Source organism: Medicago truncatula, chromosome 5 (genome assembly GCF_003473485.1).
Source record: "Medicago truncatula cultivar Jemalong A17 chromosome 5, MtrunA17r5.0-ANR, whole genome shotgun sequence".
In the NCBI taxonomy this organism is placed as follows: domain Eukaryota; kingdom Viridiplantae; phylum Streptophyta; class Magnoliopsida; order Fabales; family Fabaceae; genus Medicago; species Medicago truncatula.
This window is the reverse complement of record NC_053046.1, coordinates 30,925,209-30,943,080: the sequence shown is the minus strand read 5'-3', so window position 1 is coordinate 30,943,080 and position 17,872 is coordinate 30,925,209. Positions and strand designations below refer to the sequence as shown.

Genomic DNA, 17,872 nt, shown 5'->3' with positions numbered 1-17,872 from the left:
TTCAGAAAATAACTTTAATATTTTAAAAACAATTTTTAGAATTTAAAAATTATTTTTTAAATTTAATATTATGTGGCATGCCACGTCAGCGCCACGTGGCAAAAACCATGCCACTTCAACGTTTTAGTGGGGCCAGGGACCTTTTTCAAACAAAAAAAATTTTACAGGGATGTTTTTCTTACAAGGACGAAAATAAAAAAGGGTTCAAATTACAGAGACGAAAATCATATTTAAGCCTATATTTTATACCAACTCGAAAACAATAACAATATATAGAATAGAATATCTAGAAATAATATTTTTTACACCAACTTGAAAACCATAACAATATATAAAGCATCTAGAAATAATATTTTTTACACCAATTCGAAAACCATAACAATATGTATGTAATATATATATATTTTTTTGAAAGGATATTTATGTAATATATAAAATTTACCAAAATGAGACAAAAAATAAAATTTGCTATTTGTATGACCCGATAATTCTCTTCTTCGATATATATAAATATTTTAATCTCGTAATTTTGACTATTTTATGGTTTGATTTAAATGAGGGGAGAAATTCTTATATGTGTGATTGATATTTTATTCTATTTCTTGTATGAAAATACGTAATTATAGATTGACATTAACATATTTTTATTCTATAAAAGTGATTGATACCAATTGTATGTATAAAAAATTGTTCTTCTACTATTATAATTTTATTCAATTATGGGTTAAAATTATTCATACTTATATTGTAACAATTATTTCTTACACATTAACACAATTTTTGTTTTTTATTTCCTATATATTATAAAAATAAAATACGACAGAATAACAATTAAACATCAACTAATAGTAGAAGAACCGAAGCAAGAAGAACTCAATTTCATGTCACTTCACTTTTTACAACATAGAGAGAACTAGAGGGAGACAAGAGAGGACCACCAAGATTCATTGTGTTATTTATCCTACCTCTCTTCGTATTCATCCTTTTCATAATCTTCATTGTTAGTAGATCAAAAATCTCTTCCTTATTCCTTTTTAAGAAATCGTGACATGCTATGTTGTGTTATTTTAAAAGTTTTCTTGATTTTTCTCTAACTTATTCTTTATAAATACAGCGTTGGATCCATGATTTTAAATTGTAGTCCGCAACTGTAATGGCAACTGCAGTGTAAAGGCTTTGGAAGCCTTCAGAACCGCATGTCGACCACATCCGCCATATTTGCCTGTAATTTCAACTTTCAAGTGCGACGTAACCATAACCTCCGCAAAGGTTGCAACCGAAATTTAGAACCTTGACCTTAACCATTATATACACTCACTTCTAACTCCACTAAGAAACAAATTATAGGTTCAAAGGTGCATGACAAATTCAAGCACACATTGAAGCATGCAATTCATAAGTTCATTACGTAACACATACTATATACAGTAAACTTCTTCAAGAAGCAACTATTTAACTATTCTACACAAAACAATATCACATACAATAATCAGAGCCCCACGGATAAATTCATTAGCAATTAGCACTGTCCATTGAAATGCTATCAATCTTGTACTATACATGAGCAAAGCATAAAATTTGACCCAAATAATGGGAAAATAGAAAGTTTAGTTTACAACCATAAAATTTGATACTAATAAGGAAATGCTATTGAAATTATAGTAACACATTGGAATTCCTTATGAAGAACCTGCTGCAACAGTATTTTTTTTGTATGCAGCTTATAAGGATTATTCTGTGTCAGAACATTATTACCAAATTTGAGGACCACATGCCAAAATAAAAAGCCAGGGCTGTGATTTTCTCCACTTAGATGTTGCCCTAAAGGCACAAGTTAGCATGACCCTTATTTAATAACTCGAGCAAACAATAGAAAAGCAAGGTGATAGATAATTAGAACACTATATTTATATATCAACAGCTGTTTATAATATGAAAGCATTACTTTATTTGGAAGATTAGGAAATTAAACATTATCATTTTTAGTAGTAATGGTACCAACATTTCCTTTGGAACACACTTCATCACCAGTCTGTTTTTTTCAGTAAATCAGCATACTTTACAAAAGGTGATTAATCTGCAAGGTATTTTTTAAATGAATCACTCATAAAGAGCGGATTGAAGAGTGTGTTAAAAAGAATTTGTTGTTACTTGTTAGCATTCTTTTAATATTCATAGATGGTGAATTTTCTGTTCTCTACTTGTCTCAAGGGCTATTTGCTATAAAGATGGCTGTTATTCGTGGAGTTTTTGGGCGAGGGAGGAGAAACAATAGTACATAAAATTTGGGTTGAACCTAACTCAACTTCACAAAGTGGATCCGTAAGGTGAGGGATGTCTCCTATTTAAAACACATTTTCAGAGCATATTTCATCTAGTTTAAGACTCTCAATATGGCAAAACCTGGAAAGTATTCTATGATTTGTAACTGTAAATGTAGCCAATTCATCGTAGGATCTTCTTGTTCTATATATGAAGCATGTCCCTACACTGAAAATAGCACACAGTTGGTTCCACACCCTAAAACCTATGATATCATAAACCCTTTATCAGGATCTTCACTCATCTACTCTAATCTCTGCAGTTTAAATGACTTTCAAATGAAGGCATTCTTACAACTCAACAGGGAGATCTGCCCCCTAATTTAAAATGTAAGACATCTTTCATTCACAGACAGTACAATGAATTTTACCTGTACAATTTCAGATCCCATGATAGTATCTTTCTAAATCTAATGCAACTCTTTCCCTTGTTAATAATTGTACAGGTAGCAAATTTGCAATTACAGCAGTTGAAGAAAGAAAATCTTACAAGTCCATTTCCAAATTTGCAAAACAACATCACATACATTGAGAATTCATTAGCATTCAATAACATTCTCCATTGAAATGCTATCTATCTTGTACTATACATGTGACAACCATCAAATTTGACCCAAATGTTGAGAAAATAGAGTTAAGTTTACAAACATTTACCGAAAAACTTCAAGACTGTTTCTGATTCATCACAAGCAAAACCTCACCACCACGAACTATGCTAGAATCCAAGAACTCTCTTACTTCATCAGTATCACGAAAACTTTTCGGGGCAGAAAGGTCACTATCCAAGTTATACCAAACACCATCAATCTTCCTCAAAGCAATCCAATGTCTACTTTTCCAAATCCCAGCAAACCTTTTCACTGCAATATTGATCACAACCCCCATCAAAACATCTTCTGATGCATCAAGATCAACTGAAGATCCTCCCTTTCGTCGATCGTGCCAAACTACACTCTTTCCTTTCTCTTCCAAAGCAGCTGTTAGAACATTTATGTCATAGTTTCCGGTCAATGCGTTATGATGAGGCTTGAAAAAGATAGATAATGGCGTCCATGATGATTCATTGTTGAAGGATTCATCAAGTGCTAGTTTTTCAGAAATTGCATTCAAATTTGCTCGAGTAAAAGCATCTTTTTGCTGAATCAATAGAATTCAAACAGACCCAATATCAGAAAGTGGCATAATTCAATGAAATTACTATAAAAGATTAGAAATTTAGTATCAAAAGCATCGTTTTGCTGATTGAAGAGAAACCAAACAGACCCAACATCAGAAAGATGCATAATTCAATCAAATTACTAAAAAAGATTAAAACTTTAATATCAAAAACATGATATAAATGGAATTTAAGTGATGGGTAAGCGTTGAATTGAAGAATCAATGGTTGAATTGTGAACATTAAGAGATAAATTGAGAAGGGTATGAAGAAGAACCTGAAAGAGAGAGTTGAGAGTGTGTATGAGACAGAACTGTAATCTTTGTCTTTCGTGATAAACATGGGATTTCTCAGTTGACATTGTTGGTTGGATTGTGTTGCTTGAAATTTGATGTACATTCACTACTACAAGGAAATTTGGTGAATATCAAAGTTTTCAAAGGGTTTTGTATTTTGGGGAGAACTATGTAGATAAATTTCCAGTTTTTGTGTTTGGCTTTAGATCAATTCTGAAATTTACAGTCAAATTTTCTTTTAGTAAAAAATATATTTTTCTCTTTTTTCTTTAGGGAAAATATTTTAGAATGAAAAATATTTTTATCTTTCTATCGAAATAAAAAATATTATTTTAGCTTTGTAACAAAAAAAATAAAAATAAAAAATGTTTTTATCCGAGGTTTAATTACACTAAAATCTTTCTAGTAACGTGATTATGTTGTGTTTATTTTTTAGAGATGTTAACCCTTATAATTTTCCCTTGTGATTTGGTAATTTCATCAAATTTAAGCTAAGGTTACATTATTTCTTGACGTGACACTCAATTTTCATAATTAGTGTGGTTTTCTTTTTAAAAAATTAGTGATTTAAAACCCCAAACAAAATGTTAGATTAGGGATTTTATTCGCTCGTAATTGTACTTTGAGCATTTTTTTTTTTTTTGTAGATAGACGAAATAGCAAAGCCATTATAAACTCACACACATAAGTGGAGGTACGGGGTTCGAACCCCGGTCATGGCATCCGGCCTAACAATTTCTTTTTAATTTTTAAGAAAAGTAACTCTGACTACGAGATTTGAGTTCCATATCAATAAATTAAATTATATAATAATTTGAAGTAAAATGGAAAGGATTATCAAATCACAAACGGGTAATATAACGGGTTAAAATCGCTCAAAAAATGATGGGGTAGAAATCGCACAATCATAATATTTAGGGGGCCAATGTGCTGATTCGGTAGACCCATCCATTGATACACAATCCACTTCTATGTATTTGTTGAAGCAAACTTGATTATTGGGAGAGTAAGAAGCAAAATGTAGTTAAAAGATTAAATATTGGGGCATAATATAAGCTCAGCATATTAAAGACTAATACCTCAAAATAGTCATTGAATTTTGAAAAATCGGCCAATTTCGTCCCTGAATTTTTCGAAATATCAAATTAGTCCCTGAATTTTGCAGACGTCCATCAAATCAGTCCCTCCGTCCAAAATGTCCGTTAATAGTGATGATGTGTCAGCCACGTGTACAAGGACTAAACTGATGGAAATTGTCAAAATTCGATATTTAACATTTCAGTCTCTTTTTTCCTGTGTTTCCAATTATACCCCTCTATTACCATTCACTTTCATCCTCACATTTTCACTCAGAAGCATCAAACAAGTCCCTAACCTTTCACCTTCCCGCCTAAACTGTCACCCTCTTCACTTCACCAAAATCATCATCATCATCGGCGATCATCCTTGGAAAAGATTCGGTTTTGAAGTCAGATTTTGTGGTTTGTCAAGGTATAGCCATTAAACTTTGTTTTCCATTCACTCTTATTCGTTTGTCCCTGTTTTGTGTCCGTTTTTTTTTGTGATATTTGGTTTTAATTTTAAGCATTATTTTTCAACTTTTAACTTCATATCATGTTTCGTTGTTGTTTGTTTGTGATTGTTGTGTGTTTGATTGCGTTTTTGAACGAAATCACGTCCTGATTTAAACAAATTATAAAAAGGGTTTGTTGAGGTTCGTATTGAAGTCTGATTTGCATTTTTTATGTTGTTTTGCTTTTGATTTTGACGATGTTAGCATAATTCGCAGGATGGAAGACTCTATTACGGTAATTTTGCATCACGGTGGTTGTTTAGAGCGAGATGAGTACCGGAGGCTGCAATACGTCGATGGTGAGTTTTGTGTTTGGGAGAAAATGGATGTTGATCAGTTATGCTTGTGGGACATTGAGAAGATGGCGAAACGTTGCAGAGGATCACATTGATCTCTGTTATGATAATTCAAGGACCAATTTGATGGTATTTTCATTAATTTGAGGATCAAAATGATGGATATGATTGTAATTCAAGGACCAATGTGATTGATTTTTTTTGACATCAAATAACCTTTGTTAAACAAAACTTATGCAGAGGGCAAGCATAGAAAGGCCTTCCTGGGTTATTGACAGTGTTTGCTCTTCTTACAACACAAATTCTAGGACACCAACATTGAAACTCTCTCACATCATCATTGTACATAGAGCTTGAAGATGAATACCGGTTGTTGTAGTTGTTTTTGCCCATCCGCGCACCGCCCATCAATTCTAAACACTGAATCTACAAGTGGGGAAGAAATTTCGAACCAATACAGTATGTTATGAAATGATTCCAAACACTGAATCTACCGATATGTTTTTGGGGAAGAAATTTTACATCAATTTATGGAAGAAATTTTGGGGATTTTGAACTCTATGTAAGGAATTATAACATTAGGGTTCCAAATTTATATATTTGAGGAAGAAATAGTCCTTAATGAGGAAGTGGAGAAAGAGCTGTTACTCACAAAGAAGGAAAAGAGCCGTTGCCAATTTTCTGAAAATCCATCAATTTGGTCCTTGGAATTTTGTGTAAATCCATCAATTTCGTCCTTCAAAATTTTGTGTAAATCAATCAGTTTGGTCCCTGCTTGCGTGTCATCTGACGTGGTAAGCTTTGTCAGAGGTTAACGTGACACGTCACCTCCGTTAACGGACCAAATTAACGGAGGGACTAATTTGATTGACATTTTGTAAATTCAGAGACTAATTTGATATTTCGAAAAATTCAGGGACGAAATTGGCCGATTTTTCAAAATTCAAGGACTATTTTGAGGTATTAGTCGCATATTAAAATATCATTAGTAACATGTGAGCTCATTTAGTTGAAGCAGTTGGTCAAAGAGATTCAATTTAAAGAAGCAAGATCAATGATATTTTAATATGTGATAATCAAGCCGCAGTACATGTTTCCTCAAATCTAGTTTTTCAACGAGATGATAATTAAAGCATATTGAGATAGACTTCCATTTTTCGGAGAAAAGATCGACTTCAGACCACATCATCACCAACTTTATCAATTGACCAAACTTCATGAAAGCAAATGTACCATACATGGACCATGGTTATAGGCTGGATTGTTCACATACATGCATCGATTGTTCGCAATCTCCTTACATTGAATCCTTAAGCAAATATTTGGTAACCAAAGTACTTAAATCATGTGAGTTCTACTTATTACAAGCTAGCCCATAACCAAGAGGGAATAAGGGGTCATCACATCATGAATTCACTCCCTCGCTAGGTTCATCAAGCTGTTCAATTCTTCTAAACCAAGTCATTGGTAGTTTACCCTTGAAGTCATGATCCCCAAAGAATACATCTGTGATTCCCTTTCCTTCACTACCAGGCAACCATGCTGCAACAAGAGCTTCTGTCTTTTCAAAAAGACTTTGTTCCAACATTGATAGCGTTTATAAATTATACTCCCTCCGTCCCAAATTGTATGTCACTTTAGAAAAAATATTTGTCCCAAATTATATGTCGTTTTACAATACCAATGAAAAATTAATGTTACTTTTCATATTATATCCTTAACTATTTATTACTTTCTCTTTTTTCAATTCCTTCATTTATCTTTCCCTTATCATTTATTGAGGACAATTTTGTAAAACAACTCATAATATCTCATTTCCACATAATATTAATTACATTTCTTAATATATGTGAAAATGCCCAAAACGTCTTACAATTTGGGATAGAGGGAGTAAAGAGTAGGATTTTAAACTTTGGGAATACCTACTCTGTGATGAATGTAGTGAAATTCATGAAAAGTATTTCAGAGAGGGGCTATTCTAAGAGCATGTACAATGGCAAAAAAATTTCAATACCCTTCAACACCCACTTTTTCAATTCCCAACACTCCACATCATTTTCTTTCTCATAATTCAACACCCATTCAATTTTTACCTCTCCAATGGTTTTTTCATTCAACACCCTACCCCACCACTTTTTATTTCTTATTCTTATTTAATTTTATATTTTTGTTTTTATAATTACCTAAAATTATCAATTATAATTAAATTAAAATAATACAATTAACTATTAATTTTTTAATTTTTTTTGGAAAAACAAAATTTTGTAAAATAATTTATTTTTATTTTCTTAACTTAAAATGCGACACACAAATAACTTAAAATGCAAGACAACAAATTAAACACGCGACACACAAATAACTTAAAACGGAAGACAACAAACTAAGCATACAAGACACAAGTAATTTATTTAGTACGATACAAATCATCTTCAATCACTATACAGTCAATACTTTAGGAATAACTGTGGTGGTTCCCTTATCCCCCTGGTGAATTGACCTTCCCATGCTTTAGGACAATTTTTCCACTCCTAGTGCATGCAGTCAATACTCCCGATCATTCCTGGGAACCCCCACATTTCACTAACATGTAGTATTCTTTGAAGGTCATCTTGGTTTGGTGCTCTCAGGTACACTTCCTCATACAATCGTATGATTCCTTTACAGAATCTACGTAAGCACTCCAATGATGTAGTACCTCCTATTTTGATGTATTCATCGACCGCATCTGCTGCCACACCATATGCTAACATTCGCATTGTTGTGGTACATTTTGGTAACGGTGATATACCTTCTTTGTTGGCGGCATCAACTCGCTGGGTGAAGTAGTTATCAGTAATTGAAAGGTCTCCAACGATTCGAAGGAAAACATGCTTTTGCACCCGGTACCGACGACGAAACATTGCATCGTCATATGTAGGCTCATTGGCAAAGTAGTCGTCAATGAGTCTTTGGTTTGCCGCTGCATGATCTCTATTTAAATATTTTCTACTACGAGATCCACTACCTTCCTCTAATTTTTTTCGACGCTGAATAAATCGGTTGACGATATAAGTGTCTTCAATATCACATTTTTGTTTGTAGGCTTCGATATCAAAAGGATCCATTGATAGTCTTTGGTGATATTGGAAGTAGATAGGAATGAGATTTGTGATTTTGGAAATAGATGAGATTTGTGATATTGGAAATAGATAGGAATGAGATTTGTGATATTGGAAGTAGATATGAGTCCTTATATATAAGTACATTGTGTGGTGGACACTAACGGATTCGAAATAAGTTATTGTATTGTATTAAAGCAAACACTGATAATTATTAAAGCAAACAGTGGGGATAGACAACACTGATAATTATTAAAGCAAACAGTCGGGACTAGACAACACTGATAATTATTAAAGCAAACAGTCGGGATAATTATTAAAGTCACAGATAGTATCATTTTATTAAACAGTAGGCACACATTCCAACAAATGGAGGAACACTTTCAAATAGTGTTTGAAATAAAAGTCACGGATAATTGGTAAAGCAAACACTAGGGACTAGACAACACTGACAAATATTAAAGCAAACAGTCGGGACTAGACAACACTGATAATTTTGACTAAATACAAACAAATATTTGATTAAAATTAATTTTCAAACAGCTCACGCTCCAACTTCCCCAACAGCTCTTTCTTTCGGTCATCGAGATGCTCTTCAGAACTTAACTTTAGATACATTTTCATTTTCTTAGCTTGAGTCTTTTCTTGCAGCAACTTGTTTTTCTGTTGTTTCACCAAGGTTAACTCTTTCAATTGTTCAATATCTTGCTCCTTTAATTCTTTGAATTGAACCCACTCCTTTTCCACCTTCTCCAATGTCTCGTCCTTGCTTTTCTTTTTACCTTTTTTTTTAGCTGCCTCCCTACCCATTGGATGAGCACTAGATCCTACAGAGTCCTCGTAAGATCTCTTAGATCCACTACTTCCTGAGTCAACATTTTCTCCCATTTGACTACCATACCATGGTTGATCTCGGAGAGCGCGTCATTCTTCCTTTAAAGTAAATTGAACATTAATTCTTCCCACATGCATATAATTCCTGGGCTTTTGTCAAAACATCATCTTCCGACAAACCGCTTCCTTGCATACGCTTAGCGCTATCATAAGCACCAACCCATTTATTTATTAATTTGTTCATATAATTAAAACGGTTTCGGCATGCAACTACATCGCACGGAGAATCGAATGATCAATGCTCGTTACAATACTCAGGAATTTTACCCAAATATGCTTCACTTGTCTGGTTTCTCCCGACAACACTGCATGTTCCATATTTTATCCACCCACTAATTAACACCAAATTTTGTTCAGTGTTCCATGATGGTTGCTGGTTTCTCTTGCTCTTAGGAGTTGTATCCTCTGGAGTTGGAGCAACTTCATTATCTCGTGTCATTCCACCACGGTTTATTTGTGATGAAAATTCAGGATATTCACCAACACTCTGAAAATTTTCATTCACCATTGGCATATAACCATTAAATGGGGGTGTTTGAGATGGATATCCCATCATAGATCTAAAATATGGATTAAAGTTGTTTGGAATAGAGGATGAGTGATTGAAATTTGAGGCAAAACTAAAATTAGACATGTTTTGAGGATTTTGGTTGGGGAATTGATTTGGGTTTTGAGGATGTTGGTTGGGGAATTGATTTGGGTTTTGAGGTGGTTGGGGAATTGATTTGGATTTTGAGGATGTTGGTTGGGAAATTGATTTGGGTGTTGATAATTGTTGGGATTTTGGTAGCTAAAATGGTAGTCAGAAGAATTTTGGGTGTTGAATTGATTGTTAGTGGGATCCATTTCACTAAATAAACACTAAAACTTCAAAAGAAAGGCTAATACAAAGCTAATAATAAGATTAAGAGGGTGAAAAACTTGATTTTTTTTTTTTTTTCTGTGTCCAAATCAAATGATCAAAGTCTCTATTTATAGAGAAAAAAAAATTACGAATTTTGGTAAAAAAATAAAAATAAAAAATATTTGCAATGAAATAATTGGGTCCAAATTATTAAGAAGATAAAAATCCAAGCAGCCAATCAAAACATGTCATGTGTCTTCACATTATCCATTGCTCTCTTCTCTCTCCGCGGATGAACTGGCCCACGGGCCCTGTCGGCGCGTGTAATGCACGCGCCTGTTTTGACAAATCCGAGCGCGCCACGCATCTCTGTGGGCCAGGCTTTCAACATGTTGAATTGATTGAACACCTCTCTCCTCCAACTCAGTTTTTTCCCATTTCAACACCCCCCTACAACGGTTCAACAAGGGTTTAACATGTTGAATGGCAAATTCAACATGCCATTGCACTTGGTCTTATGTTATGTTGTTATTGTTATTATTATTATTATTATTTATTACTGCTACGCATATTTGATTGAAGAATGAAGATGCATACACTTAAAAATGATTTAGAAAAGAAAAGCTTGTTACAAATTAAATTAAATGATCCTTTCAATATATAAGATCACGGGGGTCCCACATTTTGAAAACTTGGTACCTATTATGCATCCGGTTGGGGATAATTATTTTTTTTGGGTCTCATGTTCCATGGCTTCCTTAACAGCATCGAAAATAGTAGTGCCTGAAGTCATCATATAAAATGTCCAGAAACAATGTATCCCGCCAATAAGGTGAAAAAGCTAATGTGTAAACCTAAACAATGGAAAATCTGAAGTAATCAGAAATTCAAGATACAACAATTAAAAATAATTAACAAAGCCCGTCCTGATATTGCTTTGATTGTTATCTTTAGTTTTTGATTTGTTTTGCCTACATCCTTTGCGTGCTCGCGTGTGATGCTGTTCTGATCACTAGATACATACCAAGTACATGTCCGTCCTCCAATTGATACTCAATAACAAGGATTCTCGTGGCGTATTATACAATGGAAGAAAAGGTTTACCAGAACCCTTTCCATTTTAAAACAGAACCAAGGACATTTGAAATGCATCACACTATAGATATCTATGAACTATGCAAATAATTTGATCGAAAAACAAAATCTATCAATTATAGCGAGTACACTTGTAAAACCAGATAATGAACAAGTAAAAGAATGTCAACATTTCGATAATAGCTTAAGTATTCTTATCTTGCAAGCAGCTATAACCAGCAAAGATCTGTCAGTAAAAGGTAATTTATAATTCAGAAACAAACCTCACTCTTAAAGTTTAGAAGTCAACTTCCCCTGATTGAACTGAAATAACAACTCTTCCATAAAAGTTCTATACCTAAAAGGGACCATCACCTGCATATTTTCGTGAATGTATAAAACCAAAATGAAATCAAGAAATCTATCTATGAAATATTATGGGAATTTAAGATATATACCATGTCAATTCCTTCCAGCATTAATGGAAGTGGAGATGATGCAATAACGAAAATTCAACCCATAAATTTGACATATTTTGATCAGATGAAACACTCATATAGTATTATGTCATGTAAATAAGTAGAAACAAGTTAAATTAAATCATTGCTCTTCAAACATGTCTACTTATTCATTCCCATAAATATCTAATTCTAAAATGTGTGCTATCCTGTACCAATCCTCTCCTGTTCCCTCACATTGTTCCTTTAATATTGAGCAACCGCAAATTTTCAGAAACTCAAGTGAAGTGACGTGCCAATACCTTCCATCAAGCAAGGATCTCAATCCTCTGAATTGAAAAAATTTCATAGCGCCATACCTTGAACTGTTGTAGCCATACCTTTATAGAGCCGTCTGTGATATGTTTGTGCTCAACATCTTCAAGAACGGCCTTGATTATATCTTATTTGCTTGAAAGTTTTAATTAGTACATTATAATTAAATTATGTAACATCATTCAGGGGTACTAGAATATATAAGGTCTTGGAAACTTTATGCACCAAATTGCAATAATATAGGAAGCATAATGTAGCTGAAAGATTCAGCGGTTGAGGCATAATATAGGGTCATTGCATTAGTAACATGTGAGCTCATTTAGTTGAAACAGTCCTCAAAGTGGTGATTCAATTTAAAGAAGCAAGACCAATGATATTAACATGTGATAATCAAGCCGCATTACATATTTCCGCAAATCCGGTTTTCATGAGAGAAGATTGAGATAGACTTCCATTTTTCCGGAGAGAAGATTGAATCGCACGACATCATTGCCAACTTTATCTATTGACCAAATTTCATGAAAGCAAATGTGATTATGATATAAATTTTTTAAAAGATCAACCAATTGTACCATACATGCATCGATTGTTCGCAATCTCCTTACATTGAATCCTTAAGCAAATATTTGGTAACTAAATTCATGTGAGTTCTACTTATTACAAGCTAGCCCATAACCAAGAGGGAATAAGGGGTCATCACATGAATTCACTCCCTCACTAGGTTCATCAAGCTGTTCAATTCTTCTAAACCAAGTCATTGGTAGTTTACCCTTAAAGTCATGATCCCCAAAGATTACATCTGTAATTCCCTTTCCTTCACTACCGGGCAACCATGCTGCAACAAGAGCTTCTGTCTTTTCCAACAAACCTTGTTCCAAGACCAAAGGTCTTCCAGATATTAGAATCACAAGTGTTGGGATTTTATCAGCAATTATGTCTACAATTCCAGCTCCATTAAATGGGATCACAAGTTCTTTATTGTCACCTCCACACTCAGCATAGGGTGCTTCACCAATAGCGACAATGGCAAAAGAAAATTCATTACATTCTATGAATTCTGTTGATGGACACTTCTCATATATAACTTCGGTGTCATGTCCCACAGCTTCCTTAACAGCATCCAAGATAGTTGTGCCTGAAGTTGTAAGAGCACATTAATAACACAATGAAGAAACATTAAAAACTGAAGATTCTTCAGTTTTTGATTGGTTGTACGGATAGGTTTTGCGTGCTCGCACAAGAGTTGATATGAACTGATCTCCCAAGATTATTGAATAATTGATGAACATATAAAATTATAAATAAAACAAAGCTTCTCAAAAAATAAAAGATACAAAAAAAAAGGCTAACCAATTGTAATCTGGCCACTAGATCCATACTTCGTAAATGTCCATCCTCCACATTGATAGCCGATATCATTAGCATGAGTTCCAGCAACAAGGATTCTCTTGGCGTTCTTATTCAATGGTATGAAAGGTTTACTAGGCTCCTTTCCATTTTTCAACAAAACCAACGACTTTCGAACTGCTTCGCGTGCTAGATCTCTATGTATCTGTCAAAACAATTTGTTAGAACACAAGTGTGGCAATTGAAAGTTGGAAAACAAAACACCAAGTCCCACATATTGGATAGAACCAGTGTTAGTGTCGTGTGAATTGTAAAAATACCCCACATTGGATTTACTTGCATTGATAGTGTTTATATAGAAGGAGAGGGACTCATAAGGCTGGGTCCGTTGGAGTACTGATTTTGTGATGAATGGAAGATTGCTCACTAAAATTATATAACAAAAATAGTAACCCCAATAGACTTTTGTGAACGAAATGTATATCTTACGTGCCGACTGACCTTGAGTTAAATAATATAAATTTTTTATTAACCAAATTTGTTAAATTAATTAATTAATTTTTATAACATTATCTGAAACCACTCCAACTTGCTCCCCAATTTTTACTAAGTTGTTTTCGTTACTTGATATGATCCGCGTTATCCTTGTTCCCCAAGTTTCTCATGGATCAGTTGTGAACTACTCTTTCCATAAATTAGATACACCAAATAAAAGTTTATGAGTACTAGATGAACTACTCTCATGGATCAGTCTACCTTACGCAACTTTAGACAATGTCGCGAAACGTGTAACGAATTTGTAGTGACTCAACCCGAAAATCTCTTCGGTGGTAATTTTTTAAAGGTATTTTCAAATTCCAATAATAATACAATTTGATGGAAAAACAAAACTACTATTTACAATGAGTACTAACTAGATGATAAAGACTATAAAATGTCAACAAATTATCATAAGTCATAATAATATCTTATCTTAAATATATTTAAATTTCAATCTAAATTTAGAATCTTCTAAAGATATTTAAGTATATTAGTCTCAACCAGCTAAACTTCACTTACCTTGCAACCAACAGTATCCAGCAAAGATCTGTCAGTTAAAGGAAATTCAAAAAGTTCAGCAATAAACTTCACTCTTAAAATCCGCTCGACAGCATCATCAATTCTGGTCATTGGTACTTCCCCCGATTGAACTAGAGACGTTAACTCTTCCATGAATTGTTCATATCTTAAAGGAACCATCACCTGCATATGTACACAAATATACAAATTTAAAATGAAATCAAGCAATCTATGTTAAAATATTACAGGGACTGAAGATCTGTACCATGTCAATTCCAGCATTAATTGAAGTGGAGATGCAATAACGATAATCGGACCCATAAGGTTGGCATAATTCATCAATTCCCTCCCAGTCAGAAATCACAAAACCCTACAATGGAACATTGATCTTAACAAAATATTTTATTCGAATTCAGAAAACAAAGAAAATGCAAAACAGCTTCAACTATGTTCTGCAGTATCTTTTACACTCATCAGTTTCAATAAAACAGTGTTCTTACTTTTTTTCTCTTCTTCTTCCTGATCTAATTCTATTAGATTTTAACATTTACTTTCGTCGTACAGGAAATATTTGAAAGTGTACTTTTAAACAATAAATGAACATAACTAAGAAATCAATTTGATTCTTTTAGCCATTGATAAAAGATCAATTTCCAGAAAGAGAGGAAAAAAATCTACCTTGAAGCCTAGCTTTTCTTTCAAAATATCATTAATCAGAAAATGATGACCATGGAGTTTGACTCCATTCCAGCTGGAATATGAGACCATAATGGTTGAAACACCTTGTGCTATGCAATCCACATAAGGGGCCATGTGGATCTTCTCTAAGTCTTCATATGATAATATTGTATTCCCCTCATTTACACCTTTTTCTGTGCCTCCATCTCCAACAAAATGTCTCGCGCAAGCAATAGCTTTGTTCCTGAAGTACTAATTAGATATATGAAAGTGATTTTGATAACGATGACTATGGATACTAATTTTCTATAAATTGTTGTTAAAATATTTAATTTCATAACCAATGGCATCTGCCTACTTACCTCCCAGCCAAAAATGGGTAGCCCTTTCGATAATGTTCTGGAGGTTGGCCTTGCAATCCTGAAACATAAGAAGTCATATTTTGGACAATTTCGGTGTCTTCGCTGTAACTCTCATAGCATCTACCCCATCTAGGATCTTTGCAGACCTATTCATTCACATATGCAAGTGAGTTTTACATCTGGAAGTTCATCTATTTTTTATAGAAATAAATTTAAAGTATAGCGAGTTCAATAACAAATTCAAAAGTTGCCTTACAGATACACTAGGGGCTAAAGTATAGTGAGTTCCACTTGCTCTAAGTTCAAGTGACGTTGCAGCTGCAATTTTTTGAACTAAATCTGCATCTCTACAAGCATACACACCACAAGAGATATGTAGTAGATAAGTTCAAATAAGCCAATACAAACATGCCTTTGTCGATAGCTAAATTCGGAAAGATGCAAATTAAAGGTTAAAATAAAAAAGATAAGAAGAGGAACAGCACGAACCTAGTTGCTCCAAGGCCAACATTGTGAGGAAATATAGTAGTACCATAGACGTTATTGTTACCATGAATAGCATCAGTACAATAAATGATTGGTATGCCTAACCGTGACTCAAGTGCCAGCTTCTGAAACCCGTCCACCATATCAGCCCAATCAGAAGACACTTCCTTCTTAGCAGTTGCACTATTTGGTGGAGCACAGTATACACTCCCTTGGTTAAAAAATACAAGCAGAAAAAAATGAGAGACAAGTTACTATTACCAAGAAATGAAAGTAGTAAAAGGAAGCACAAATGTTGATAGTAATAGTGTACCAATGGTGAAATCTTTAATGGCAGAAGGAGTAGTAACAGAACGTTCAATTTGGGTCATCTGACCAATCTTCTCTTTCAATGTCATAAGAGAAAGAAGGTTTTTGATGCGATCTTCAACCGTTTCAGTGGGATTCCTATACACGGAATCCATGTATCTGACTTAGTTCTTGCTATATTCACTGTGATGCTTGTTTTCAGTAGCTGTTTCAACAGATCTGATGTCTAAATGGTGAAATGGTACAACCTTAATTTATGAACTTAGTTCCAGGGCACGCACTTTTATTATACATTAAAAAACAAAACTTTCGGCTGCATGTAAGTATTTAATTACTGAAGTTAGTGACTTTTTTCTGGTCCACCACCTCAAAATGTGGTTCAAGGTGAAAAGTTAATATTAACAAAGGGGAATGCAGGCGTGAAGCACTTGGGTGCTTAGGATATATTAGTATTTAATTTAAATCAAGATGAATTCTTGGAGTGAAGCACTTGAGTGCTTAGGATATATTTGTATCATATGGTGCCTTTTACCTGCTAAATGAAATAGTAGGGAATCTTTGTGGAAAAAATAGGTTCTACAGTAGGTATTAACACAAGTTCTGTTAATAAAATGAATCATCAAGGATTGTCAGTTACAAAACACAGACACGGACACCAGACATTACACTATCATATGTCAGAGATCAAAAGTTTCAAAATATACTATACAAAAAATGGGACAGGGAATAAGACAAACTAATGCACATATGTAATTAAAGTCATTCTCATAAAATGTCTGTGAATGCTTACAATTACATTCAGTTGATCAAAGTTCATGAATGATGATGTCATGCACAAAGGGAAACAAATTGTATCATACATGTACGTACAGACGGTAGGATTAAAAAATTATTCCAGGGAAAAATAATTGTTGACAAACTTCTTATGAGGAAGCCTCTGGGTACTCCCAATCATGTGAAGACTCCTTATTATAAGCTAGCCAATAACCAGGAGGGGTTACAAGAATTCACTTGTTGATTAAGCTATTTACCTAGCTGACCCTTGAAGTCACAATCCGCAAATAAAATGATTGTGATTCCATGTCATACGCCAAAACGAAGAGCTTCTATCTTTTCCATTATACATTGTTACAAAACCATCGGAATCACTGCCAGTATTGGGATTTTGTCAGTAACAAAGTTTATCATTCCAGCTCCACTAAATGGGATTACAATTTCTGAATTGTCACCGCCACACTTACTCAGTATAGGAGCCTTCACCAACAATCAGAAATTCAGAATTGCAGCAGAAAATTAATTGCATTCT

General features: G+C 33.9%; 4 protein-coding genes across 4 annotated transcripts; all 4 read right to left on the bottom strand.

Moving 5' to 3' along the window:
* Positions 1–2,643: 2,643 nt before the first annotated feature.
* LOC11413475 (josephin-like protein) lies at positions 2,644–3,971 on the bottom strand. The gene is made up of 2 exons (XM_003615545.4): positions 3,755–3,971; positions 2,644–3,458 (listed from the first exon to the last, which is right to left on the bottom strand). Exons 1-2 carry the CDS (start codon positions 3,836–3,838, stop codon positions 2,985–2,987), a joined length of 558 nt encoding a protein of 185 aa, XP_003615593.1. The 5' UTR covers positions 3,839–3,971; the 3' UTR covers positions 2,644–2,984.
* Positions 3,972–8,170: 4,199 nt separating this feature from the next.
* On the bottom strand, positions 8,171–8,746 carry LOC112422144 (uncharacterized). The gene has a single exon (XM_024784927.1). It carries the CDS (start codon positions 8,744–8,746, stop codon positions 8,171–8,173), a length of 576 nt encoding a protein of 191 aa, XP_024640695.1.
* A 522-nt stretch (positions 8,747–9,268) lies between these two features.
* On the bottom strand, positions 9,269–9,628 carry LOC112422143 (uncharacterized). The gene has a single exon (XM_024784926.1). It carries the CDS (start codon positions 9,626–9,628, stop codon positions 9,269–9,271), a length of 360 nt encoding a protein of 119 aa, XP_024640694.1.
* Positions 9,629–12,839: 3,211 nt separating this feature from the next.
* LOC11409919 (beta-glucosidase BoGH3B) lies at positions 12,840–17,177 on the bottom strand. The gene is made up of 9 exons (XM_003615539.4): positions 16,571–17,177; positions 16,261–16,468; positions 16,028–16,118; positions 15,772–15,917; positions 15,410–15,653; positions 14,997–15,101; positions 14,732–14,914; positions 13,676–13,877; positions 12,840–13,460 (listed from the first exon to the last, which is right to left on the bottom strand). Exons 1-9 carry the CDS (start codon positions 16,719–16,721, stop codon positions 12,976–12,978), a joined length of 1,815 nt encoding a protein of 604 aa, XP_003615587.1. The 5' UTR covers positions 16,722–17,177; the 3' UTR covers positions 12,840–12,975.
* Between the last annotated feature and the right edge of the window lie 695 nt (positions 17,178–17,872).